At 39.2% G+C, this 27,020-nt stretch overlaps 1 protein-coding gene across 1 annotated transcript; it reads right to left on the bottom strand.

The window, feature by feature from the left end:
- Positions 1-288: 288 nt before the first annotated feature.
- ZNF484 (zinc finger protein 484) lies at positions 289-26,288 on the bottom strand. The gene is made up of 5 exons (XM_058566121.1): positions 26,200-26,288; positions 18,185-18,229; positions 10,954-11,080; positions 10,599-10,688; positions 289-4,729 (listed from the first exon to the last, which is right to left on the bottom strand). Exons 1-5 carry the CDS (start codon positions 26,233-26,235, stop codon positions 2,439-2,441), a joined length of 2,589 nt encoding a protein of 862 aa, XP_058422104.1. The 5' UTR covers positions 26,236-26,288; the 3' UTR covers positions 289-2,438.
- Positions 26,289-27,020: the final 732 nt, after the last annotated feature.

The raw sequence follows: 27,020 nt of genomic DNA, 5'->3' as shown, positions 1-27,020 counted from the left end.
AGCAAAGGCAAATCCTCTCTGGAAGATATCATCCAGGTCATCTAGTTATCTCTACAATTTTTAATATATAGTGTCTGGTAGTTGATTTAAAATCACCACATATATGAGAAGACAGCACCAAAACCCAAGAGAAACAACCACCAAGAGAAAAAGGTCACCAGGGAATCTAGATAATGGGGCTATCTCTAGAAGAAGCAGAGCAAGATAATGAACCAGATGCATAATTTGAATAGATAACAGCTAGAAATTCCCCAGAACATGCACACACACACACACACACACACACACACACACACACACACACACACAAAACCCACTAAGCTACAGATTTTAAAAAAACACTGCAAACCCCCAAGCAGGATATATACATACAAAAAAAATACTGCAAATCCCCAAGAAGGATGTATACATACAAAATCACACATAGGCATATCGTTGTCCAACTGTTGACAGTCTAAGATAAAGGCCTAAATTTTAAAGGAGGGAAAAGAAGGGGGAAAAAAGGACATTACTTTCAAAGGGAATTAGATTGAAAGCTTACTTTTCAACAAAACAATGGAAGACAAACCATAACAAAACATCCTCAAAATACTAATAGAAAATAACTGCCAACTGAGAATTCTACATTCAGTAAAAAATATCCTTCCTTCAAAAACGAAGGCAAAATAAAAACATTTTCCAACAAACAAAAAAAAATTTGTCACTAGCAAACAGACACTAAAAGAAATACTAAAGCGTTCTTCAGTCAAAAGAAAAGTGATTTTAGAAGGAAACTTAAAGGGCAAGAAGGAACAAAGAAGCGATGAAAAGGTAAGTATGTGGACTAATCTAAATGAATACTGACTCTGGAACAATGACTGGCCACATCAACCACAGACAGAAGTCAAATGCATGACATCAATACCATACACATCAAGAAGGGAATACATGGAGTTAACGTCCTAAATCCTCGCCTTGTCCAGGAAGCGGTGTGAGTACTCATTTACACTAGCCTTCAGTAAGTGAAGCATGCATATTGTATTAACAGCTGACAGTAAATTTTAAGGCAAAAAGCATCACTAGAGATAAAAAGGGACATATTTCATAATGATTAAGTTCCAATTAACCAGGAAGAGTATAACAATTCTAAATTTGAATGTATGTTAACAACAAAGACTCAAAATATATAAAGCCAAAATTGGTAGATCTAAAGGAGACAAATTCACAATTATCCTGGAAGATTATAACACACTTCTTTCAGTATCTGATAGAATAAAAGACAAAAAAGTCTATAAGAATTTACAGGATTTGAAAAAACAATTAAATAAGATTAACTTGTAGAGATTGGGAGTGTATAGGAGTACTCTTCCAAATGTGCAACTATATTATATCGTCTAAGAAAACAAGCTCAAATGCAAGAAAATTGTGTCCCATAGCAACCTACCACGTAATGAATATGTAGAGAATGTATTAACAGAATTGGAAGGAAAGACTTCTAGGTTTTGAAACCCATTTTCATAATTTGTCTCTTTTTCAAAGAGAAATCAGTAAAAAGTATAGGTTTCTGTGGATGAGGCTGAGAACCCAAAGCACTGATATCTAGATTTGTGACCTGTAGCTGAGTTCCATGATCTCAGGGCCAGTTCTAAGGTGACAAGTAGTCTACGGGGTTACTGCTTACACGACTGATCACTTTTGGGATACAGGCTGGGAGGACTTTATACCTCTTGGGTGAGAGTTACCTGCTGTCATGGCAGAGAATTAATAAATGACAGAACATATTGGTTACCTAAAGATGCCTGTGAATATTCAGGTAAGCCTGTGGATCTGATTTGCCAATCTCAGAGTCCAGTTGTAAATTTAAAATTTTTTAATCCAAATTTCCACACACTGATACTATGAATAATAAATAATAGTGACTTTCCAAAGAAAAGGAGGAAAAGAAAGTAGAGTCCTTTGTGTCTTTAATGTCAACTTTCACAAAAGCTTCTGGCTTCTCTTCATTATAGACCTGAATTGTCTATACTTTTGCCTTGATTTCAGTGTCCATAGGGTGCTTAGACAATGAAAAATTTTCTTAGCACTCTACTTATTAAGAAATCCCTTTGGTCAATATTGGATATTTTTGCTACCCAGGGCATGAAAAACTCAGCAGCCTTGAATTTATAAAGCTGCTTATCCAAAACAGGAAGCCAGAAAGATTGCCAAGGCATCTCCTTGCACATTTACTATTATTTGCAGGGGCTTGACAACCCCAGTATCTGTCAAGTAACCAACCATTACCATTACACAGTGCTTAAACACTTTCTCCCAAATATCTCCCCGTAAATGTGACTGGACATTGGCTATGTGATCCAGATACTCATATGTCTGACTAGATAGAGGAAAGCTGGCTTTGGTTACCTCCTGCTCCTTAATCAAGCTGTAGCCTCTCACAACTTTGTATCCCCACATCATGACTATGGCAGTGGGCATTCTACTTCCCCAGTATCAGATTTTTGATGTATACTGAGTTGTGGCTTCCAGTTTAAAGCTTTCCTAAAGTCACTGCATTTATAGGGTTTCTGTTTAGTATGAATTTTCTGGTGTTTAATAAGATTTGATCTGATGGTGAAGGCCTTCCCACATTCAGCACATATATATGGTTTCTCTCCTGTGTGAATTCGATGATGCTCATGGAGTTGTGACTTCTTAATGAAGGCCTTCCCACAGTCACTGCATTCATAGGGTTTCTCTCCAGTATGAATTCTCCGATGTCGATTTAAGTGTGACTTCTGGATGAAGGACTTCCCACATTCAGTACAAATATAGGGTTTCTCTCCTGTATGAATTCTCTGATGCATAATTAGTGTTGATTTTCTTGCAAAGGCTTTCCCACATTCACTGCACTCATAATGTCTTTCTCCAGTATGAGATTGCTGATGAATATGGAGGCCTGACTTCCGAGTGAAGGCTTTTCCACAGTCACTGCATTTATAGGGTTTCTCCCCAGTATGAATTTTCTGGTGTGTAAAGAGATTTGATCTGTCAGTGAAGGCCTTCCCACATTCAGCACATCTGTAGGGCTTCTCTCCTGTGTGAATTTGCTGATGCACATGGAGTTGTGACTTCTTCGTGAAGGACTTCCCACAATCACTGCATTCATAAGGCTTCTCTCCAGTGTGAATTCTCTCATGTGTAATAAAATGTGACTTGTGGAAGAAGGCCTTCCCGCATTCAGTGCAAACATATGGTTTTTCTCCTCTATGAATTCTCTGGTGCATACTTAGTGTTGACTTCTGAATGAATGCTTTCCCACATTCACTGCATTCATAATGTCTCTCTCCAGTATGACATTTCTGATGTATCCTGAGCCGTGACTTCCAGGTGAATGATTTTCCACAGTCACTGCATTTATAGGGCTTCTCACCGGTATGAATTTTTTGGTGTTTAATGAGATTTGACCTGTCAGTAAAAGCCTTCCCACATTCAGTACATATATAGGGTCTCTCTCCAGTATGAATTTTCTGGTGTATAATGAGATTCGTCTTGTGAGTGAAGACCTTCCCACATTCTGAACATATGAAGGGATTCTCCCCTGTGTGAATTCGCTGATGCACATGGAGCTGTGACTTCTTTATAAAGGACTTACCACAGTCACTGCATTCATAAGGTTTCTCCCCAGTATGAATTCTCTCATGTGTAATAAAATGTGACTTCCGGATAAAGGCTTTGCCACATTCAGTACATACATAGGGTTTTTCTCCTGTATGAATTTTCTGATGCATACTTAGTGTTGACTTCCTTGTGAAGGCTTTCCCACATTCAGTACATCCAAAGTGCTTCTCTCCAGTATGAATTTTTTTTTTGCATATATTGAGGTTTGAACTCTGAGAGATGTTTTTCCCACATCCACTGTATTCACAGGGTTTTTCTCCAGTAGGAATTCCCTGGCATCTGAAAAGATCTGACTTCTGGAAAAAAGCTTTTCCATATTTACTGCATTTATAATGATTCTCTTCAGTAAGATTTTTCTCATGGTTTGACTTGAGGGAAAAGTCCTTCTCATATCTAGTGCATATAAAGGGTTTCTCTCCTGTATAAACCTTCTGAGGTACAGCAAGTTGGGACTTCTGAGTGAAGACTATCTCACATTTGCTACATTCATGTTGTTTCTCTTCACTATAAATACTTTGATGTCCAAAGAGGTGTGACTTCTGGGTGAAAATTTGTACACAATCAGAAAATAAATAGAGGTTCTCTCCAGTATGAATTTTTTGATGTTGAACGAGAGCTTGCTTATGACTCCAAAGTTTCTTACATTGATTACATTCACAAGCATTCATTTCTGTATGAGAATTCATATGAGTGAAAATATTACCATACGCAATAATCTCATCAAGATTTTCTGCTGCATTGCTTTCATTATAATTACATAAGCTTAAAATAGGCTTCAAACTCTTTCCAAATGAGTCATAGTTATGGAGTTTTTTTCTTGAAGGAACAAGGTGTGTGTGTACAGGAACTATTTTCCCAATGTCCTTATATTCATAGTCCCTCTCATTAGCTAGTGTTTCCTTGTTGATGAAGGTGACGTGACTTAAATATTTGTTCCGGTTTTCCTCATATCTCCCTATCTGTTCATTGTTTTGCCACAATTCTTCTAAAATGGAATATGGGTCATCTCTTGTGAAGAGATTAATTCTCTCAAACTGGATTGAAACTTCTTCAGACATTCCCTGTAGTGAAGTTTCAAAACCAATATTCCCATCTGAAAAAGAAAGAAAAAATAAAACACACCAAGAACAGTTAATAGAATGTAGAAAGAATGATACATAGAGTTGATTCAGGGTGAACATGGAGAAATGGGAGAGGCTCTATATAAATATAATAACAAAGACATACAAATACATAAAACATACATAAATATATGTGTAGTAATCTATTTATATACAATTATATATAGTAATAAAATGAATACTTATATTACATTTACCATATGATAAACAGTAGCATTTAAACAAAGCATTGTTCTAAGTTCTATCCTATCTCATTTAAACATCACAACCCTTTGCTGTTGGTATTATTATGGTCCCTATTTTACAGATGAGGAAACTGAGCCACAGAAGAGTTAAGTAATTTGCCCAAATGAAATGTTTAGTAACTGGGGAGGATAAGACTCAAACTGAAGCATGTCAGTTCTACATATATAGCAGAACTACACAGTAAGGTGTCAGAAGAACAAAGTGACAAACTATGTGGCTTAAAGGAAGTATTTCTGCGTCTAGATTCTTATTGCCCTTCATCTATAAATTCTCACTGATCTCCCTGCCTTCTCTTTTCCCTATTAACCACTGTGCCCTAAATATAAATTTATATATAGTAAAATTGTTGTAGCCTCAGTCATCCTGATTTAGCCTAACAGAAAATGGACGTCTATGATTCAATTCTTGATCCTTGATTTGGGGTGCAGAGATACATGCATCTAATAGGAAGCATATAAAGGCAGAAAGGGCCAGCCATCTGAAGCAGAGACAAAGTTGTCCATCAAAATCTGTCCCTTCCTTCAATAGTATTAAGCTTGTAGCCAAGCATATGGCTGCCTCAGAACAATAGATCTGTCCAGCCTCATTTGACATTGGGTGAAGCCAAGTAATTCAGTTCTCACCAATCAAATGGGAGTAAAAATTATATTTGTTGTGACAAGGCCAATGTCTTAAGGAAGTGGGTGTGTCTCCCACAACCTTCCCACTGTCATATTCCAGACTTGCAGCACCTAGCTCTATGCAGCTGGCAATGCCCTAGGCAGAGATCATAAAACTATGGCCCTCAGGCTAAACCCAGGTCTCTACCCAAAAGCTAAGAATAGATTTTAAATTTTTGAATGGTTGAAAAAAATCAAAAGAAGAATAATACTGCATGACACATGAAAATTATATGAAATTCAAATTTCCATGTCCATAACGTTTTTACTGGAACACAGCCACACCCTTTCATTGACATACTGTCTACAGCTGCTCTAAGGCCACAACAGCAGAACTGAGTAGCTACGGCAGCAATCATACGGCTCACAAAGCCTAAAATATTTACCTCTGGGCCTTTACAGAACATGTTTGCCAATGCCTGCCCAGGGGATGATGGTGCAACAACTTTCTAGAAACGTTGTCCCTGAATAGCCATCAGGAGCAGAGTGGCCTGGCAGACCTGGACCACTCACCTTGGGACTGTCATGTGATGAGTCAGTGTTTATGTTCTCTAAGTCACTGTTTCTCGGGGTCTCTTAGTGACAGGAGATTGGCTTTATTCCAAGATACCATTCTTGCCCAGAATAAGAATCACTATTCCAAATTCTGGAATAGTGTATAAGATAGTAGATTCTCAGTAAATATGTATATAAAAAATAGATTACAAAACTCCCTTATACTACCAGAGTTCTTGAACACAGACACAGTCTAACCTCATATCCATTTTATTCTGTCTCTAGAGCCTTGTCATGTCCCCAAACACATTCTTTAACTATTATATTACATTTTTACTCACACACCTTAACGGCTTTCATTCATCCTGAGGACATCTAATACTGGATTCCTAAACATGCATTTTGACCTTTTGCAAGCTTTCACTTTCTTTAGGATACAAACCAACTGCTATGTCTGACAACATTTACATTACTACCAATGTCGTTCAATGTAAAAAAATTTGCTCTTGTGTTAAAAAGTTTAATTACATATAATTTCTCTGTTATTGTTGATTCAATTACTCATTCAATAAAATACAGAGTCATAATTCAGGCCAATAAAATGTGTGTAAGCTATCTTTCCAACGGTCACTATGGTCTATTTTACTGCTGAGTCCAAACATATATTCTTTTCCTTTTCCCCATTACACTTCCTTTTTCTAATCCTCTGTTCCTATGCAAAATTCATTGTTCTTCACAGATCATTTAGGGTTCTATGCTCTAAAAACTAATCTCAAATCTCAGCATAACTCTACAGAGGCCCTCTTTTCTTTTAACTTAAAGAAAAACAAAGACTAGATATTCTGAGCCACTCATATTCATACTTAATTGGCACAGACCTGCACCATAACTCATGCTTAATGCACAGAGGCTGAAATTTTAAAATTTCATGCAGTTATCTTCCCTTTCAATTACAATTATTGCCCTTTAAATTGCTTCTAGCAGAAAAATTTTAAAATCCTTCGGAAATAGAGAAAAATAACCTCCACTGCCTACTACATAAATTCAATAATTTAATTTTACTAAATATTCTCTACAGAAATATTTTTTAAAAACAGGGTTTGTAAAAGACTCAGTTATCACATAATTTAATGGTAGTTTTCTCTGAGTTTCTGTGGGATGGAGAACGAGAAAAGGGAAAAAGCAATGTATGCTTTAATTGTTAGGTCCAATTCAAGGAGTAAGTGAAACCTGAGTACCAAGTATAAGTATGTATATTATCTGAATAGGCAGATAAATCACAAAATAATCAAAGGGTTAGATGCAGGAGGATCATTAAAGAAAAGGTTAAAATGAAGTAAATGTAATTATGGAAAGTAAACAGAGACAAATGTGAATTGCAAATATGAGGCACGTTCTCTTTGTAGCTTACAAACCCACTGAGAGAAGAATTTGTCATGTGTTAGATAACAGGTAGTAACTTTAGTTTTACTCCATATAGCTACGACAGGATAAACACAATGTTTTAAGCAATGAAATCTATCAGTAGCATCTAAGATGAATGAGCAGAAAAAAAAAAGAGATCAGCACATCCAAAGAAGGTTAGAATAATCCAGGCATGAGAAAATACAGACATGGTTTTAGGTGGTATCACTGGAAAGTAAGAGGAGGAGGGCATCTAAATGATATTTTCTAAAAGAAAAATTAGTAGAAAGAGCAGAAAGAATTGTTTGAGAAGCTGAGTCACAGGGAAAAGTCAAACACCACAACAGAATATGACAAGATTTTGAAAGGTGAGCCATCTGCTCTTAGCAGAGCATTATGACAGCTCTTCCTCCACTGGTGGCCACCTGATGGGCCCTCATATGCCAAAGGTATCAGTGGTTCCCCTAAGAGCCCCACACAATGGGGCCAATGCCTGCTTGAGACACACAACCAACAGGGACAAGGTAAGACTCGTTCCCCTGAGCCAGGCACCAGTCACAACTTGTGCTGGAATTCAGACACACGATTCAATCTGAGACATGCAGAGAGGTCCAGGCCCAGATACACAGCCCAGGGCTACTTTAAGGAGGGCCCAATCCCTTACATCTGTCCCTAAATGTCAATAATAACTTCCAACTTCAGTTGGTTATATATATGACAGAGACTTGTAAGAGTCATCAAATGTAGCCTACAGCAGCACAGCTCCAAGTGTGTACTCGCCAGCAGGCAGCAGAGCCGGATAGCAAAAGAAGAAAGACCCCTATTGTAGTGGTCATCGTCTAGACCTCCTGCTCCTGGCACCAACTGCTCAGTCATCTGCAGAGGAAAAATGGAGCCCCACTCCAAATTTGATTCCGATGTCAACAGTGATGACGCAACACACACCAAGAAAGTATGAAAAGGTTCATTACTCAATAAGGAGCTTTTAAAGGAGTGCTCCAAGCTGATCCAAAAGTGGCTTGAGAGAGCAAGAAAAGGAGATGGGCTTGGTTTTTTACTGTGTTTGGGGGTGGGGCCAGGCTGACTGTTCCCAGGCAACTTCCCGCCAGCACCAAAGGAGGGAGCACCTGGGCTTTCTTATCAGTTTGCCCAGATGTGGGGCAGAAGGCAAAGAGAGAGGGGTGAAGCTTCGAAGATGTCAGCAGTCAAACATCAGAAATGAAGTCAGAATCTATTACAAGACACATGATGAGATGTTTGAAATATTTTGTTATTAGAGAAACACAAATTAAAACAATACTTAGAAATTAAAATCCATTAGATTAGCCAAATTATTAGAAACATGGGCACGGATGTAGAGAAACTAGTACCTTTGTACACTCAGGGGATTGTAGAATGATACATCCAATCTAGGAAATAATGTGGTTATACTTAATTAAATCAAGTATTAGTGTATCCAGTGATAAAGCAATCCCACTACACTTCCCTGAGAAATTCTCATTTCCTACAAGAATATTGCATGAGGAAATTTCTTGCAGTACTGACTGTAGTAGCCAGGAACCTGGACAAGTAAAACGTGGTATATATCTACACTATGGAATGCTATGCATCAGTTAGAAGCATTGACCTAGAAAAACAGATCGCAATGTGAACCAATTTAGTGCTGAGAGAAAAAAAAAAGAAACTGACTAGGATATATAGCACAGTACCATTTATAGAAATTAAAAAAACCAACAATTTAAATTTTACAACTACCCCACAAATTCAAGGATAGATAGCAAACATATCAAATATACTAGAGCAGCACCTCTGGGAATGATAAAAACAAGCATGAGGAGTGAGGATTAAAAGGGATCAATGAAGAAATAAAATAAGAAGGAGGGTTAAACACATTGATGATGATATTAACTACAAACTGAGGACTCATTAACTTTCCTGTACATAAGTTACAAAAACTTTTTATAAAATATCATAATAAATAAATTAGAAAGACCAAGTTAGTGTTGTGTTACACAAGCCAAGTAGGACAAAAATGTCAAGAAGCATAATTACTAACATATACAGCAAAAAGCTGTCTCCAGGGGCTGGCCCAGTGGCGTAGTGGTTAAATGCACGCACTCCGCTTCAGCAGCCTGGGGTTCGCGGATTTGGATCCTGGGCGCAGACACACGTACCACTTATCAAGCCACGCTGTGGCAGCGTCCCACATATAAAGTAGAGGAAGATGGGCACAGATGTTAGCTCAGGGCTAATCTTCCTCACCAAAAAAAAAAAAAAAAAAAAACTGTCTCCAAATGTAGATAGATACCTCAAGGGCAACAGTTGGAGGACAGACACGGGAGAGGATAAAATGAAGCCCCCTCTAGATGACAAGTCTGAAGCACCAAGGGAACAGAGGGAATATGAAAAGAAACCAGTAGGAGTGTGACCAAAGCTAACACTTTAAAAAGGCAAATTTAGGGGCCGGCCCCATGGTGTAGCGGTTAAGTGCGCCCGCTTCACCGCTGGTGGCCCGGGTTCGGATCCTGGGGGCACACGGAGGCACCGCTTGTCAGGCCATGCTGTGGCGGTGTCCCACATAAAGTAGAGGGAGAGGAGAGCAGCATGGATGTTAGCTCAGGGCCAGTCTTCCTCAGCAAAAAGAGGAGGATTGGCATGGATGTTAGCTCAGGGCTGATTTTCCTCACCAAAAAAAAACGCAAATTTATGAGTGTATGTATGCATGAGAAAAGGATTTAAGACCTTGATGTGATGGAGGTAAAAAGAATAACAATGCTAGAGAAAGGGAGAAAAAGCAAAAAGCAGGATCCTAGATCCAAAGTACGAGTAATTGTAGTACATTCCCTCCTAAAAAGTCAAGGAAAGAAGACACTGATATGGGGAGAGTCATTTAGATATCCGAGGGACAAATATCAACTCATCCGTGCAGTTCCAAAAGTTAAGAATGTTACAGAAACGTCCTATTAATAGCACTTTGAAGTTGTCAGCCTCTGCCAGCACAGCTGTTCTGTCTCCATGCTCTTGGTTCCCTACTCACCTAGACAGCCCTGACTTGAGATTTCACCATCCAACGGCTCTTCTCCATGCTCCAAGTTGAAAATGATTTCTGGTTTGGGAACTTGACACCCTATTAACAGGAAATGACAGAAGACTTGGTTTCAGAAGACTTGGCCATACAATGAAGCACTCCATTTACTTTTTAGAAAAGTGCACGAGGAACACAGGTATATTCATAATACCCAGAGATGATTAAGAAGATAGGACAAAACTTCAGATGTCCTGCAGTCTTTACAAGTCCCACATACGTCAGAAATCCCACGGATTTCAAATCTTCTGAGAAAGAAGGTACACTCAATTAAGTACAGCCTTATACCCAGCAGAGCTGTGCTTACCCACTGAGATCAAGTTGAAATAGTTTTCCAGCATTACATCCCTGTACAGGCTTTTCTGAGCAAGGTCCAGTTGTTGCCACTCCTCCCTGCTGAAGTCTACAGTTACATCCTTGAATGACACGGACCCCTGTAACAACACACTCCTATTCACTCCGAAGGATCAGGATTGCAAGATGGAAACAAGATATTTACGAACGAACTTTTAATAATTTTTAACAGGATACAACATACATGGTTCGCACTAGACACCTATATTTTACATTATTATTTTGAAGGAAAAAATAAATCTTATTTAAAATATCATGCCATTATTTCTGTGGTACTAATAATATTCTGGTTTTTTGTTTTGTTTTTATCTGTGTGCTGGTTACAAAGGATAAGCTGTAAAAATTCATCAAGCTATATACATGATTTGTGTATTCTTTTCTATGTATGCCATATTTCATTAACATTTCACTTAAAAAAGAAAACATAGCGGCTGGCCCAGTGGTGCAAGCAGTTGCGCGCGCTCCATGTCAGCGGCCCGGGGTTCGCTGGTTCGGATCCCAGGTGCACACCGACGCACCACTTGTCAAGCCATGCTGTGGTGGCATCCCATATAAAGTAGAGGAAGATGGGCACGGATGTTAGCCCAGGGCCAGTCTTCCTCAGCAAAAAGAGGAGGATTGGCAGATGTTAGCTCACAAAAAAGAAAAAAAAAGAAAATATACTCTGCCATTCAGTTTGCACTCACCAATCCAGAGTAAATCAATTCTTTCTTTAAAAAAGATGATTAAAATAGGCTCTTTTTTCAAAACAATATGGTACTGACATAAGGATAGACATACAGGTCAATGGAATGTAATCAAGAATCCAGAAATAAACCCTCATACTTACAGTCGATTGATATTCGACATGGCTGCCAAAACAATTTAAAAGGGAAAAAATAGGGGCCAGCCCGGTGGCGCAAGTGGTTAAGTGCGTGCGCTCCACTGCAGCGGCCCGGGGGTCGCTGGTTCGGATCCCGGGCGTGCACCAACGCACTGCTTGGCAAGCCATGCTGTGGCAGCGTCCCATATAAAGTGGAGGAAGATGGGCACGGATGTTAGCCCAGGGCCAGTCTTCCTCAGAAAAAAGAGGAGGATTGGCAGATGTTAGCTCAGGGCTGATCTCCTCACAAAAATAAATAAATAAATAATAAATAAAATAAAAGGGAAAAAATAGTTTTTTCAACAAATGGTACTGGGACAAGCAGACATCCACATGCAAAAGAATGAAGTTGGATCTCTATCTCATGTCATATAAAAACAAATAAAATGGACCAAAGGCATAAATGTTCTTACATTTAGCCAAAACTTATGTTTTCACTAACAGGGGTAAATCTTTGTGACACTGGATTTGGCAATGATTTCTTAGGTATGAAGTCAAAAGCTCAAGTAAGCAAAGAAAAAATAGATAAATAGGACTTCATCAAAATTAAAAACTTTGTGCTTAAAAGGATGCCATCAAGAAAGTGAAAAGACAACCCAAAGACTAGGAGAAAATTTCTGCAAAGTATATATCTGATAAGGGTCTTGTATCTAGAATAAAGAACTCCTACAACTCAATAAAAAGATAAGTTATCCAATTAAAAATAGGAAAAGGATCTGAATACTGTATTATTCCATTTATATGAAATGTTCAGAACAGACAAAAATATTGAGACAGAAAGAAGATTAGTGGTTTCCCAGGGCTAGGGGGAATGGAACGATCAGGAAGTGATAGCTAAAAGGTATGAGTTTAGAGGGGGATGGCTAAAGAAGATGTTCTAAAACTGCGATGATGGTCACACAACTCTGTGAATATACTAAAAATCACTGAACGTACGTTTTAAATGGGCGAACTGCATGGTATGTGAAGGGGGCTCTTTTGAGGTACTACCATTTCCGAATGGTATATAATAGCTTATGGCAGTGTGGTGTTTCTTCCAAGAATAACTATAAGCACCAGATGAAATAGTGAAAGCATCTGTTTGAAAGCACCGGAAAGCTGTTAGGGACTAAGACTCTGGAGAGAACACTGAAGATGTAAGCTGACGTAGGCAGTCACTCTTACACGGGGAATATTTACCAACTCTGGTTGTGGGCAAAAGGTGAGAACCCAGCTTTGAACCAGCAGAAGGCTGCCGTTGGGTGAAACAAAAACCAGGAGAACTGAAACACATGGCCAGTTTTCCCCTCAGGACATCTGCAGAATTCTAGGGCTGTATGGGCAGAAGACTAAAAACTTAAGCAGATAGCCTCTGAAAAGCAAAGCAAAATTTTAGTGGTCTGGTAAGAAAACAGAGTTGGGCATTAAGCAGGAGGAATATCCACAGAGGACAAACTGGGCTCTCAGCAGAAAACCCTGGACGGCCAGGGTGAACTAGAGGTAGACTAAGTCTTATTAGGGCTTCAACTTAGCCTTGATTCAACTCAACACTGCCTGACTGGATAAAGGTGTTCATCCTCCACTCTATCTGCTAACAAAGGGAAAGATGAATCCTTTGTTGGGAAAGATACCATCATCCAGATCCTCTGTAATGCTTTATACACTGTTTGACACAATAAAAAAAAAATCATATGCACACCAAAAGACAAGGCCAAATATCCAAAACCAGAGAAAAAATATATTCCATAGAAACAGTTCTACAGGGAATTGGAGTTAGGCGAGAAGAAGGAGACTTTCATTTGAGAATTGGAATTTATAATAAAGAATCAAACGAAAATTCAAAAATTGAAAAACTCAATATCTAAAATTAAGAACTGAGATAGGTTTAACAGCAGAATACAGAATTACTGAAATGGAAGACAAGTAAATGGAAAATATCCAAACTGAAGCACAGAGATGTTTTTTAATGAAAATAAACACAAGAGTATGTGACATGTGTCACATGTATGACACAGTGAAAAAGAATAACATATTGGAGTCTTAGAAGATAAAGAGGGAAAATATGGGGCAGAAACAATATTTGAAAAGGTGATGGTAAATGACATCAACCCAAAGATTCAAGAAGCTCCTCAAATCCCACTTTACAAAACTGCAAATACTGACTATGCAAAACAGTAACTGTAATATCACGTGAAGTTTAAAACATATGAAGAATTGAAATACATGAAAATAATAATGCAAAAGTGAGAGGCAGTAAATGGAATTAAGGTCCTTTAGTATCCTAGAACTATTGAGAAGGGGGTAAAACAATACTGAGCTAAAGAAGGATACTGTAATATTTAGCGTAACAATAAAAGAATATATAAAAAACAAGTTAACAAAGGGAAAAATAAAATTTTGAGTACTCTAAAAGAAGGTCAAGAAAGGAATGGAAAAATAATATTAAACAGATGTTTCAAATATAAAACTAAGAGTAAGGTGGCATATATAAATTCAAATATATCAGTAATTACATTAAATGTAAATGGACTAAATATTCAAGTTAGAGATTGAGACTTCTGACTCTAAAAAAATGGAGTAAGTGCATTCCACCCTATTCCTCCTGCTAATTACCTAAAAACCTAGAAAAATACATAAAGCATCTATCCACACCCTTGGCTTTCTCTCAAGAGCACACTTTTCTGACAGTGAAACTAATTTTAGCATCTTTGGAATCTTGACAGCCTAAAAACTTCCCAAATCATCAACTCTAGTTCCTTTTTGCTCAACAGTTCTTCCCTCCATCTTTCTCTTAACTCTCACATTTTATTATAAGCAGGAAGAAGAAACCAGGCTACATCTTCAACTCTTTGCTTGGAAATCTCCTCAGAGAAAAATCCAAGGTCAGCATTGACAAATCTGCTTTCCACATAACTACAGGACAAAATTCAGCTAAGTTTTCTGCCACTATGTAGCAGGGACACCTTTTCCTCCAGTTTCCAGTAACACATTCCTCATTTCCTTCTGAGTCTTCCCCAGCAGCACCTTTAACATCCATATTTCTATCAACAGTCTGTTTATAATAATTTAGGTATTCTCTAAAACAATATAGATTTTTTCTATTGTGCTCCTCACTTCCTTCTGAGTCCTCCAGCAGAGTCATTAACATCCATATTTCTTTTACCAGTCTGTTCAAGGAAATTTAGGCACTTGCTATAATGCTCTTCAGAATTCTTACAGTTTGTACTCATTACCAAATTCTAAAGCCACTTCCACATTTTTAGGTATTTATTACAGCAGCATCCCACTTCCAGATATCAAAATCTGTAATTTTCCTATTGCTGCTGTAACAAATTACTGCACACTTAAAACAACACAAATTTATTATCTTATGGTCCTGGAGGTCAGAAGTTCAAAATGGGTCTTACTGGGCTAAAATTAAGGTGTGGGCATGGCTACATTCCTTCTGGAGGCTTTATGGGAGAATCCATTTCCTTGCCTTATCCAACTTCTAGAGGCTCACGGCCCCTTCCTCTATCTTCAAAGCCAGCAGAGTAGCATCTTCAAATCTGTCCCTGTTTCTGACTCTCTTACTTCCCTCTTTCACTTATATGAATCCTTGTGATTACACTGGGCTCACCCAGGTAATCCAGTATAATCTCCCCATCTCAAGATCCTTAATTTAATCACATCTGCAAAGTAACACATTCACAGGTTCCCGGGATTAGAACATGGACATCTTTGGGGGCTATTATTCTGCCTACCACATCAAGTAAGAGAAAATGGGATTGTAAAAGTAAAAAATAATGGCTTCAAAATTGTGAGTAAAAATGATTTACAATCTAGAATTATACAGCCGACCAAGCTATGAAGTTACTGAGGGTGAAATAAAGACATTTCCAGATGTGCAAGGTCTCAAAAAATCTGCTTCCCACACACACTTTCTAGAGAGCTACTGGATGATATGCTCTAAAAATGAAAGCATAAATTAAGAAAGAGCCAGAAAATAGGAGATCCAACACTTGAGAGACATGAAAGGAATTCCTAGTATCATGCCAAAGGGCGTTCCCAAGTCAATAAATAGCTGAGAATCAAATAGAGAGCAACTGTGAGCAGGCTGAAGACTCTAAGAGAAGTTTCTCTAGAGCTGAAATGAATAGCCTATATTCTGGAGCCAAATTGCCTGGGTTTTACTCCTGGCTTCACTACTTACTGGCAGCATGATCTTGGGCAGGTTACTTAAGCTCTCTGTGGATCTGTTTCCTCCTTTGTAAAATGAGGATAATGATTATAGATACCTGATAGAGGTTGTAATTAAATTAGTTAATAGAGAGAGAACTTATAGTGCCTGGCATATAGTAAGCATTATATTAACGTTTGTGGTTACCGTGACTATTATCTAATATATTTTAACAGATTGAGAATATATCTGGAAGAATGTGGAGTTGAATTACTGATATGTATCTGGAAAATGAAACAAATGATTAAACCAATTATTAACTCCAGGTAAAACAAAAAGTAATGCACAAAAGGTAAAGTAAATTGTCCAGCTGTGAATATAATTAAAACAATCATCATAATAAATACATTCTATTGATTTACCCAAAATTACGATATACCCATACTAGAAGGAGGGGACATAAGAAATGTGCAGGTGAGTGTTGAGGGCCTAAGTGTCTGAAAGAGAGTTAAATCCCTATTTTCCATTGTGTTAAGTCAGTAGATAATACCTAAAACTGAAAGCAAAGAGGTACCAATATAAACATGTTATGTAGACATACAAAAGTAAATATTAAAAGAATTAGTTCAATTGAGTTCAGAGTGATAACCTTTCATAAGCTGAAATTTGAGGGGTAAGGGGGCATTGACAAATGTTTTTTCTATGAAGCCTCAAAGAACTATTTGAGTAAATACAAGTATAACTTCCATGATATTCAAAGTGAAATATTTACTTTTAAAAGTTAAAATGCAAGGAACAAAGAGGTAAATATAATTGAAAAAAATATATATAAGACTATGCTTAATATATAAATAAGTCCTCTTTAAAAAAATCAATAAACTGACTTCCAATTCTGGAAATGAGTAGATGCATTTGTCTCTATTCATCTCACTAAGTATATCTAGAAACCACAGACATTATTCATAAAATAAACATAAGAAGACTCTGAAAGGTAAAGGAGAAAAGGCAAACTGGCTAGGGACCTCAGGGACAAAGGGATTACACAGTATAAGTTCCCTGAAGTCTACCGCCTTATTCAATTCTGAACAAGGAGCTGGAAAAAGCCTACAACCCAGAAACACCAAGTACACACAAAAAAAGCTCAAAGAAAAGTCTGCTCTCTGTAGCTAAAAGACCAGGAAAGTGGCAACCTAGAAAGAAAACTTTCAGGCAAAACATACTCCAGCCAAACACAACAGATTAAACCAAGGAACCAACAAACAACCAACTTTGGGCCTGTCCCCTCACCCATTAGCAAAGACCCCATGGGCAGCCTAGACTCCCACACTTGCCTGGCTGAACAGACATGCCCCTTCACACTCCAACTGGGTGGTGTGGGAAAAAGCCAAGTGGGGAGTTGGGATTTTCATCCATACATAGCAATAATGAAAGAAAAAATAGATCAATATCCCTCATAAATATGATACAAAAATCCTTAACAAAATATTAGCAATAAACCAAGTGGGGTTTATTATCTGAAAATCAATCAGTGTAATCTACCACAGCAACAGGCTAAAGAAGCAAAATCACATGATCATGTCAATTGATGCAGAAAAAGCATCTGAAAAAATTCAACACCCACTCATAATAAAACCTCAAAACTTTACTTCACAAGGTGGTCCTCGGACAAGCAGCATTAACATCCATGGGAATTCCAGCCCTACTAAATCAGATCCCGAAGTCACGCACAAGAGTAAGAAGCACTGGTTTATAAGACAACAGAAATCCCGTTAGTGCACTTCTAACAGGGCTGTTGCTGAAGATACTGTTCTGTCTCCATCCATCTGAAGATCTATCAAAAATGTTCTCAGACATCAAGAACCAGGAAATCTTTACTATAGATGAAATAAATTACTTGTCAACAATATAAACCATGTATCTCATTTCCATTATTGCCATGCCTTTCAGGAAGATCAGAGACAATTTTACAGTTCAAACTTCGTAACTGTGTGAAACCACACAACTCACGTATATCTATATTCCCAGTTTGACTTGGAATTGATAGTCTCTTCCTTATTTTCTCTGATCTTAGTTTTTATTTATTCATACTTGTCCATCTTACTATATGGGAGTTAGATGCTTCCTAAAATCCACTAGAAAATAAAGAAAGCAACAAAAAAAATATATAAACAAATAAGAACTCACCAGGGACTTGGTCATTTCCGGCTCTTCTGGGAAAGAGGCAGAGATCTGAGAAAACAGACAGACAGAGGGACAGATGAGAGAAGGAAGTGTGCCGATGTCAACAAGGACACATACATCATTTAGTGTCCACGGACCCAACCCAAAAACTTACTTCTAGAACTACATCATAAAAAATCATCCTGCATTGGACAAAGACTTAAATGCATGAGTTTTACCACAGAATAGCAAGTAACAAAAACAGGGCTAAAACATCTTAATACCCAAAATTGTGGACTGCTTAAATACTTTATAGGACATCCAAGGGACATAAATATATAATTAAACTATTGTAGAATAATATGTTAAAATGCAAAGTAAAAAGAAAAATGTACCAAACAGTACGATTCAACTTTTTTTTTTTTTTGTGAGGAAGATCAGCCCTGAGCTAACATCTGCCAATCCTCCTCTTTTTTCTGAGGAAGACTGGCCCTGGGCTAACATCCATGCCCATCTTCCTCCACTTTCGATGGGACACCGCCACAGCATGGTCCGACAAGCGGTGCATTGGTGCGCGCCCAGGATCTGAACCGGCAAACCCCGGGCTACCGCAGTGGAGCGCACGCACTTAACCACTTACACCACTGGGCCGCCCCCCACCTGTTTTTTTTTTGTGAGGAAGATCAGCCCTGAGCTAACATTTCCATGCCCATCCTCCTCTTTTTGCTGAGGAAGACCGGCCCTGAGCTAACATCTATTGCCAATCCTTCTTTCTTTTTCCCCCTTTTTCTCCCCAAAACCCCAGTAGATAGTTGTATGTCATAGCTGCACATCCTTCTAGTTGCTGTACATGGGACGCCACCTCAGCATGGCCAGAAAAGCGGTGCGACGGTGCGCCCCGGATCAGAACCCAGCTGCCAGCAGCAGAGTGTGCTCATCCAACTGCTAAGCCACGGGCCGGCCCCCCATTCCACTTTCAATGAATGATGTGTGTGTATGTACACATGCACACATACACGAATATACACATACACAAATGCATTCATGCACGTGCACAGAGAAAATTATCTGGAAGGAAATATAGTAACATGTTAACAGATATAATATTTGGTTGATGGTAAAATTTTAGGTAATTTTGATATTTATATTCTTCTTATTTCCTAGTAAAAAACAAAGTAACTATTTTTAAAGAATATAATGATTTTGCGCTGAGCTTCTGTGACCAGCCCATCCCAAGTAGTGAGCACATCTACAGGCAAGACCAAAAAGGGAGATTTCCAGCTTTTTCACAGTTCTCCTTTGCTTACAGTTCTTAAAAGGAAACTTTCAACAGAAATTTTGTCTTGACTACAATGTAGGAAGTGGATTTGGTTCTAGTTAACAACAAATCTTAAGACCTGAGCCAAGTCACTTATTGACTGAGGCCACTGTTTTTCAATTTTTTATGAGTTTTCTAACGTAAAGAGTTGACTGATTAGTACCAGAAACACACATACACCCTCCACCTAGTTTCAACAATTAGTATTTTGCCATATTTGCTTAGTCTTTCTATACACACACAGTCACATGTAAATTCACATATATTTAATACAGATACACTTTTTTTGCTGAACCATTTGAAAGCTGCAGATGTCATGACACTTCAGGCCTAAATACATCAGAAAAATCTCCTAAAAGATCATTATCATGCCTGAGAAAATTAATAATAATTCTATATAATTTTAACATTCAGTTCATACTCAAAATTCCCCAATCATCTCAGAAACACTTTTTCTTGCAGTTTTGTTTAGGAGCAGCTTCCAGCTGAGGCTCACACATTGGCCACTGTGACCCTTTTACCACCTGGGCCTCCCCAATATTTTTTCCTGATGGACTTTTATTTTTATTTATTTGTGTGTGTGTGTGTGAGGAAGATTAGCCCTGAGCCAACATCCATGCCAATCCTCCTCTTTTTGCTGAGGAAGACCAGCCCTGGGCTAACATCTGTGCCTATCTTCCCCCACATTATATGGGACGCCACCACAGCATGGCCTGACAAGCGGTGCCTCGGTGCACGCCCGGGATCTGAACCTGAGCCACCAGCAGCAGAGCAAACGCACTTAACCGCTAAGCCACAGGGCCTGCCCCATCATGACAGACTTTTAAAATTTACTTTTGTTTTGAACTTTCATTATAGAAGTATTCTGATTAAATACACTTTTCTAATATAAACAACATTTTTGGTTACTCTTTTGTTAATTTTTTTATTGTGGTATAACTTATATAAAGTACATAAATATTATAGCATTTTTCTCTATTTTCCACATATGTGCCTTTGCCATCCAGATCAAGATAGAGAACATTTCTAGGACCTTTGGAAATTGTTAGGGAATCAAATCATTATTTTTGAAACTTGTAAAAAAACGGAAGAGTCAAGCATTTCTGCTGCCTTTCCTATATAGCTGTACCTTGGGGTAACCAAACACTTCATGAAGGAGTTTCCTTTTCTCTTCATGTAATTATTCCAGCTAATAAATGAAAGAATGGTAGAAATGGAAATGTCCATTTTGCACCCTTAATGAAATAGTGGATCCAGGAAACAATCATCAACGGGTGCTCCATCACAGAAAGAGATAACCCGACGTTATGAGCCTCCTGATGAAGTATACAATACCACCTGGGAAGCAGTCTTGTCCAAAAAAAAACCACAAAAGGAACTTGAATCTGATCAAGTCTCTAAATCTACCTACCAACCCAATCCACATAAAATGACATTTTAAAATGTATTATAATTTTTGTAGGTATAACAGCACTTGGCTATTTTTATTAAAAGTGCTTATTTTTAGATTTATATAATGAAATATTTATGGATGAAATGACACAATGTTTGAGATTTGCTTCAAAATAATCCATCAGAAGAGAAAAAATGGCAGGGAGGGAAGGTATAGATGACAGACAGTTGGGCATGGGTTGATAATTGTGGAAGTTGATTGATGGGTATAGGGGTTCATTACACTATTTGCTCTAATTTTGTATTTTCAAAATTTTCACAGTAAAAAGTTTAAAAAGTCATTTTTTAGATAATCAGAGAAATCTGAGTATAGATTGAGTATCAGATGATATTAGGGAGTTACTGTAACTTTTGTTAGGTGGGTAATGGCATGGTGGTTACGCAAAAAAAAAATGTCCACATCAGTTGGACTTGCACGCTGAGTATTTGTGGGTGAAATGATATGGTATCCACGATTTGTTTTAAAATATTGTGTCCCAAACAAAGTAAGGGGAAGGGAACAGGTGGAACAACATTGGCAAACAGTTGATATTACTGAGACTGGGTGATGGAAGCATACGGTAGTTCATTATAACTTTTGTGTATGTTTGAAATTTTCTATAATAAAAACAAAAAGAAAATCTCTCTCACTACAGGAAACATCTGTACTGTTTCACACACTGTTCACACCATGCTTTGTTACAAGGATTATGCTTTGTTTTAGCAAGTCCAGCTCTGAGAAAATTCCTGCTCTGGGACTCGACCTCCTGCCTCACAGGAGTTGCCACATTCCTACAAAGCCAGGATCTGAGCTGAATCTGGGACCCCTGAGACAAGCTCTCCTTGGCTGGCACGTTCACACTGGACCTCACCTGTGTATCTCAGCACTCTGATCTGCCCTGGAGCCCTAAGCAAAGAGAACGTGCAAAGATTGCCAGCGATACTGGGCCAAGGTGGGCTGGAGTCTGAAAAGAGATCCTGAAGGCTCAACTAAGTGGTCTGATCTCAGGGCTCTGTGGAAACAAGGGGATCCTGCTGAGAGAGTGCCACACAGTGACAGCCACTCAGCCATCCTCTCAAGAGTGCACAGAACAGCACGGACCAGGGTGGCACGGGGAAATATACGAGGTGTGGAGCCAAATCGATGTACTCGTGAACACCAGCTCTGCCACCTTCAGTCTCAGTTTCCTCATCTTTACACTTTTTAAATAAACAAACCTATTTTATGACACTTGACAAGCACTCAGCCCATGTGTGACACATAATATTACAATTACAATTAAATATTAGCCATTGCTGTTATTAGAAAATCAGTAATCCACAGAGAAGGCAATTACTGTACCAGACATTATCTGACTTCACAGGCCCTTCAAGTCATCACCAACCCTGGCACCTAATCCTCACTCCCGCTCCTCCACCCGCTACAACTGTCAAATGTCACACACTGACCTCCCGCCAGGAGCTGTGACTCACACCTCAGAATCACTGGTCCCCACGTCCTGCTGCCCACAGGCCCCAAATCATTCATTCTACAGTTCCCGGACACAGAGCCTCCAACACCTCTACTCTGAAGGTCCTGGTTCTCCACCAATCAGCCCTATGTCCTGCAAAGGAAAAACTCCTCCTGTGTGTTTTTCCTCCACTCTCAACACTTCTGCTACCAACTGTGTGCTATGTATTGGGGGGAAGGGAGAGGGGGTCCCCACACCAAGTAATTCTGCAACACTAGCTGGGTGTCCTACAATGTAACACAATTCTGACCCAACTATTTGGACTTAGTATCATATCACACAGGTTAAGGGCTTAGTCCCACAAAACTGCCCCCACCCCAACTTCTGATGCCAATCACTTGCCCAGGCTGTTACTTATGCTTCTGACCAACTGGCTATAAATCAAAGATTCCCAGGACCTCCTCCTCAGGTTCCATTAATCTGCTAGCGCAGCTCTCAGAACACAGGAAAACATTTTACTTATTAGATTACTGATTTATTAGAAAAGAATATAACTCAGGAACAGCCAGATGGAAGAGATGCATAGCACAAGGGATGTGAGAAGGGGTGCACCACTCTCCCAGCATCTCCACGTGTTCAATCCAGAAACTCTCCAAATTCCATCCTTTTGGGTTTTTGTGGAGGCTTCATTACATACAAATGATTGATCAAATAATTGGCCATTGGTGATTGATTCAACATCCAGCCCGAGGATGAGTTTCAAGTTCTCACCCTCTAATCGCACAGTTGGTTCCTCTGGCAACCAGCCCCCATCCAGTGGTTACCTAGGGGCTTTCCAAAAATCACTTAATTAACACAAACTCACGTGTGGTTGAAAGCAACTTACTATGAATAACGAAAAACACCTATTTCACCTTTATCCCTCTGGAGCTATTTCAGGTGCCAGGCACAAAAGATGCCCTTATAGCTCTTCTCACTTAGGAAATTACAAAGTTTTTGGGAACTATGTGCTGAGAACCATGGACAAAGACTAAAATATATATTTCCTATTATACCACAATATCACATGCCCCCATTACTGGCCTCCACACCTTTATCACTACCCACTGTGCATCTCCATCAGTAATCCCAACAGCCCCAGTCCCAGACACACCTGTACCTGCAACGGGCCCTGAGAAAGCACCCCCACACCTGGCACCACCCACACCTCTAGGCCTGTACCATTAGCCTTCCCCACAATCTTCACACACACACACAGAGGAAGGAACCCAATCAATGAACAAATCTGGGGATATTCTTGAATTTTAAAGATAAATTTAAAAATCTAAAACACTTGTAAACATAAAGCATGTGTGAAAGAACAGATTATTTACGGAGAAAGTTAAGAAAATCAAGATGCCTCATCTGCAGTAATGAAAGCTAAATGATATCAGAAATAGCATCTAAAGGACCACTTCTCTGCTAGGGCCAGAGACAGACATTTTCAGAAATAAAAGCACTTGCAGAGTATCTCTATCTTTATCTGCGGAAAATATCTAAAAATGTATTCCAAACAAATGTAAAATTAATCATATGACAAATCTCAAATAGAAAAATACTGTTTGGCAATAATTTTTGCAAGAGATGTATAAACATAAAAAAGGACAATGATGATGTGATAAGGAGACCATTAAAGGGAAAATTAATAGTGTCCTACGACAAAACATTTCTAAATATCTCAGGAACAAACAAGTTATATGGGGTGTAGAATGGAAATAATGAACAGAAATTTCATCATTCCAATGAAACTATGAAAAAGAAAAGGAAAAGCAGAAAATAATGAGTTAAAATAAATAGTAAACATTAAAATGGAAGGTATATGTCAGATAAATCATTACTCCACTAAACTGAAGAGGTAAATTATCCTATTGACAAACAGAGACTATAGGTTAGGTTTGAAAAAACCAAAACGTATCTATTATTTACAAGCAGTTAACCTAAGCAATGAGACAAATACAAATATAAAATAAAGCCCTGGGCAAAGATACATCATCCAAATGCAAGAAAAGTGAAAGCAGCGATGGCAATATAAATATCAAAGCGAAATCAAGATTAAAAGTGCGTTTTGTTGAAAAGAGGGATCCTTTAATAATAGCATCCAATAAATGAAAAAAATTATATAAAATGCACTACCCTTTACGTGTATGTATGCCTCTCCCCCAAACACACAAATAAAACTAGCAAAAGGGGGCCAGCCCGTGGCTTAGCAGTTGAATGCACGTGCTCTGCTACTGGCGGCCCTGTCGGATTCCGGGAGCACACCGCACACCGCTTGTCCAGCCATGCTGAGGCAGCGTCCCACATACAGCAACTAGAAGGATGTGCAACTATGACATACAACTATCTACTGGGGCTTTGGGGAGAAAAAGGGAAAAAAAAAAGGAGGAGGACTGGCAATAGATGTTAGCTCAGGGCCGGTCTTCCTCAGCAAAAAGAGGAGGATTGGCATGGGTGTTAGCTCAGGGCTGATCTTCCTCACACACACACAAAAAAAACTAGCAAAAAAGCACATAGAACTACAAAGGGTTAGGGTTAGGGAAAGATTATTATTCTATCTCTTTCAGAATGTGATGAATCAAGTAGACCGCAAATAGGAAAGAGAAAGATTTGAAAAATACAAACAGCCTATATTAATATGCATAAAGAGAACGTTGCACCATACAAACAGAAAATACACTCTTTCTCTTATATCCATTGAACAAAGTTCATTGGGTAACTTGCCTTCAAAGAAAATCTTGATAAATTTTTAAAACTTGAGACTTTGCAAGCCATATTTTATGACAATACAACAAAATTAAAAATAAACTATTAGGGGCCGGCCCAGTGGTGTAGCGGTTAAATCCCCGCAAACCCCAGTCAGCAGCCTAGGGTTCATAAGCTCAGATCCCAGGCACGGATCTGCACACCGCTCATCAGGACATGCTGTGGCGGCATCCCACAAAACACAGAGGAAGATGGGCACAGATGTCAGCTCAGGGCCAGTCTTCCTCAGCAAAAAGGAGAAGGACTGGCAACAGATGTTAGCTCAGGGGCAGTCTTCCTCACAAAAAAAATAAAAATAAACTATTAAAACATATCTTAATAATTTGAAAATGAAGAAACTCTCCTAAATAACTCAGAATCAAAGTGGAACATCAAATTGAAATTACACATTTCATAGATAAAGATGTATTTAGAGGAAACTTTATACCCCTAAAGTATCCAGTATAAAACTGGGAAAATAAGGGAAAGAATGACAATTTACATCAAAAGGAGACAAAAAAAGTATCTAAAAAGAAAAAGAGATAAAGTTAATATAAAAAGAGTAGGGAGTATAAACACAACTGGTACTTCAAAATGGTCAATGAAATAAACCTTAAGATGTCTGATAATAAAAAAGAGAAAGACAAATGACATAAATACTATACTAAGAAAGACAAAGTAGCCACCAATCTGGATACCGAAGGAATCTAAATAAGGTAACTGGAAACTTATATGCAACCCCACAGCATTATATTTTTCAAATCTCTAGCAAAATATACCATGATAATAAATCAGAAACAGAAACCGGTAAGCTTAAAAGAGGAAATCAATTAAGTTCTAGCATCACGCATCCCTCAGATCCCTCAACACTCAGTCTCCACGGTTATCTTCCCCCACGGACCACACTGACCCCCTCTCTCCGCCCGCGGATCCACCATCAGGACCACACCGACCCCATTATTCCACCCACTGATCGACCCCATCACTGACCCGACTGCTCCAACGGACAGCCAAGACGCTTCTCCACTCGGCCCCGACGCTCCCACCCCCGCACTCACCTCCCCGCACCCACGTTCTCCCAGGTCGGCGGGCATTCACCTCAGGCGGCGCACATAATCACAAGAACTAAACCCGGACCCACTTCCTCCCTCTCGCTCCCTCCCCGCCCCCGCGGGTTCCCGAGGCGCCGCCCGGTGTGCGCATGCTCAGAGGCGGCTTCGGGGCCGCGCTGCTAAACCCCGCCCGCCCCGCGCGCTCAGGCGCCGATATGGCGGCGCCCGCGCAGGCGCTCAGCCCTCCGGGGCCACGTTCAAGGGCTGTAGAGGCTGTTCCGCGGAGAGTTGTCAGGACCCAAGGGGCAAGAAGAGGTTTGCTCTCTCGGCCCGAGCCAGGGAACAACTAGAGTCGTCGCCCAAGCCGCCCACAGGCCTTTCCCCGGGCTCCTGTGGACTCAAATAGCAGAGCTAATCAGCAATTACAGAACGCTCCACCTCAAAACAGCAGCACACACATTTTCTATTCAAGCACCCGTGGAGCATTTACCAAAATACACCATAACCTGGGCCATAAATCAAATCTTATCAAATTTAATAGAACTGAAAATCATACACAGTATGGTCTCTAGACACAACAGAATCAAACTAGAAATCAATAACAGAAACAACAGGAAATCAACACCCTGAAATTAAATAACACAATTGTAAATAATCCATGGGTCAAAGAAGTCTGGGGGTAGGCCCCATGGCGTACCGGTTAAGTGCCCGAGCTCCGCTGCTGGCGACCCTGGTTCGGATCCCAGGCGTGCAGCACGGCCCGCTTTGTCAAGCCATGCTGTGGCGGCGTCCCATATAAAGTGGAGGAAGATGGGCACAGATGTTAG

This window comes from Diceros bicornis, chromosome 22 (genome assembly GCF_020826845.1).
Source record: "Diceros bicornis minor isolate mBicDic1 chromosome 22, mDicBic1.mat.cur, whole genome shotgun sequence".
NCBI lineage: Eukaryota > Metazoa > Chordata > Mammalia > Perissodactyla > Rhinocerotidae > Diceros > Diceros bicornis.
This window is presented reverse-complemented; position numbering and strand designations above follow the sequence as displayed.

What these genes read in the sequence shown, in the direction of transcription:
- ZNF484 (XM_058566121.1), bottom strand. Translation starts at nt 26,235, where the DNA reads ATGCCCGCCGACCTGGGAGAACGTGGGTGCGGGGAG. An exon ending in GAGAACGTGGGTGCGGGGAG is followed by an intron (nt 18,230 to 26,199) that starts GTGAGTGCGGGG and finishes CTGTTTTCTCAG; the next exon opens with ATCTCTGCCTCTTTCCCAGA. An exon ending in CGGAAATGACCAAGTCCCTG is followed by an intron (nt 11,081 to 18,184) that starts GTGAGTTCTTAT and finishes GTGTTGTTACAG; the next exon opens with GGGTCCGTGTCATTCAAGGA.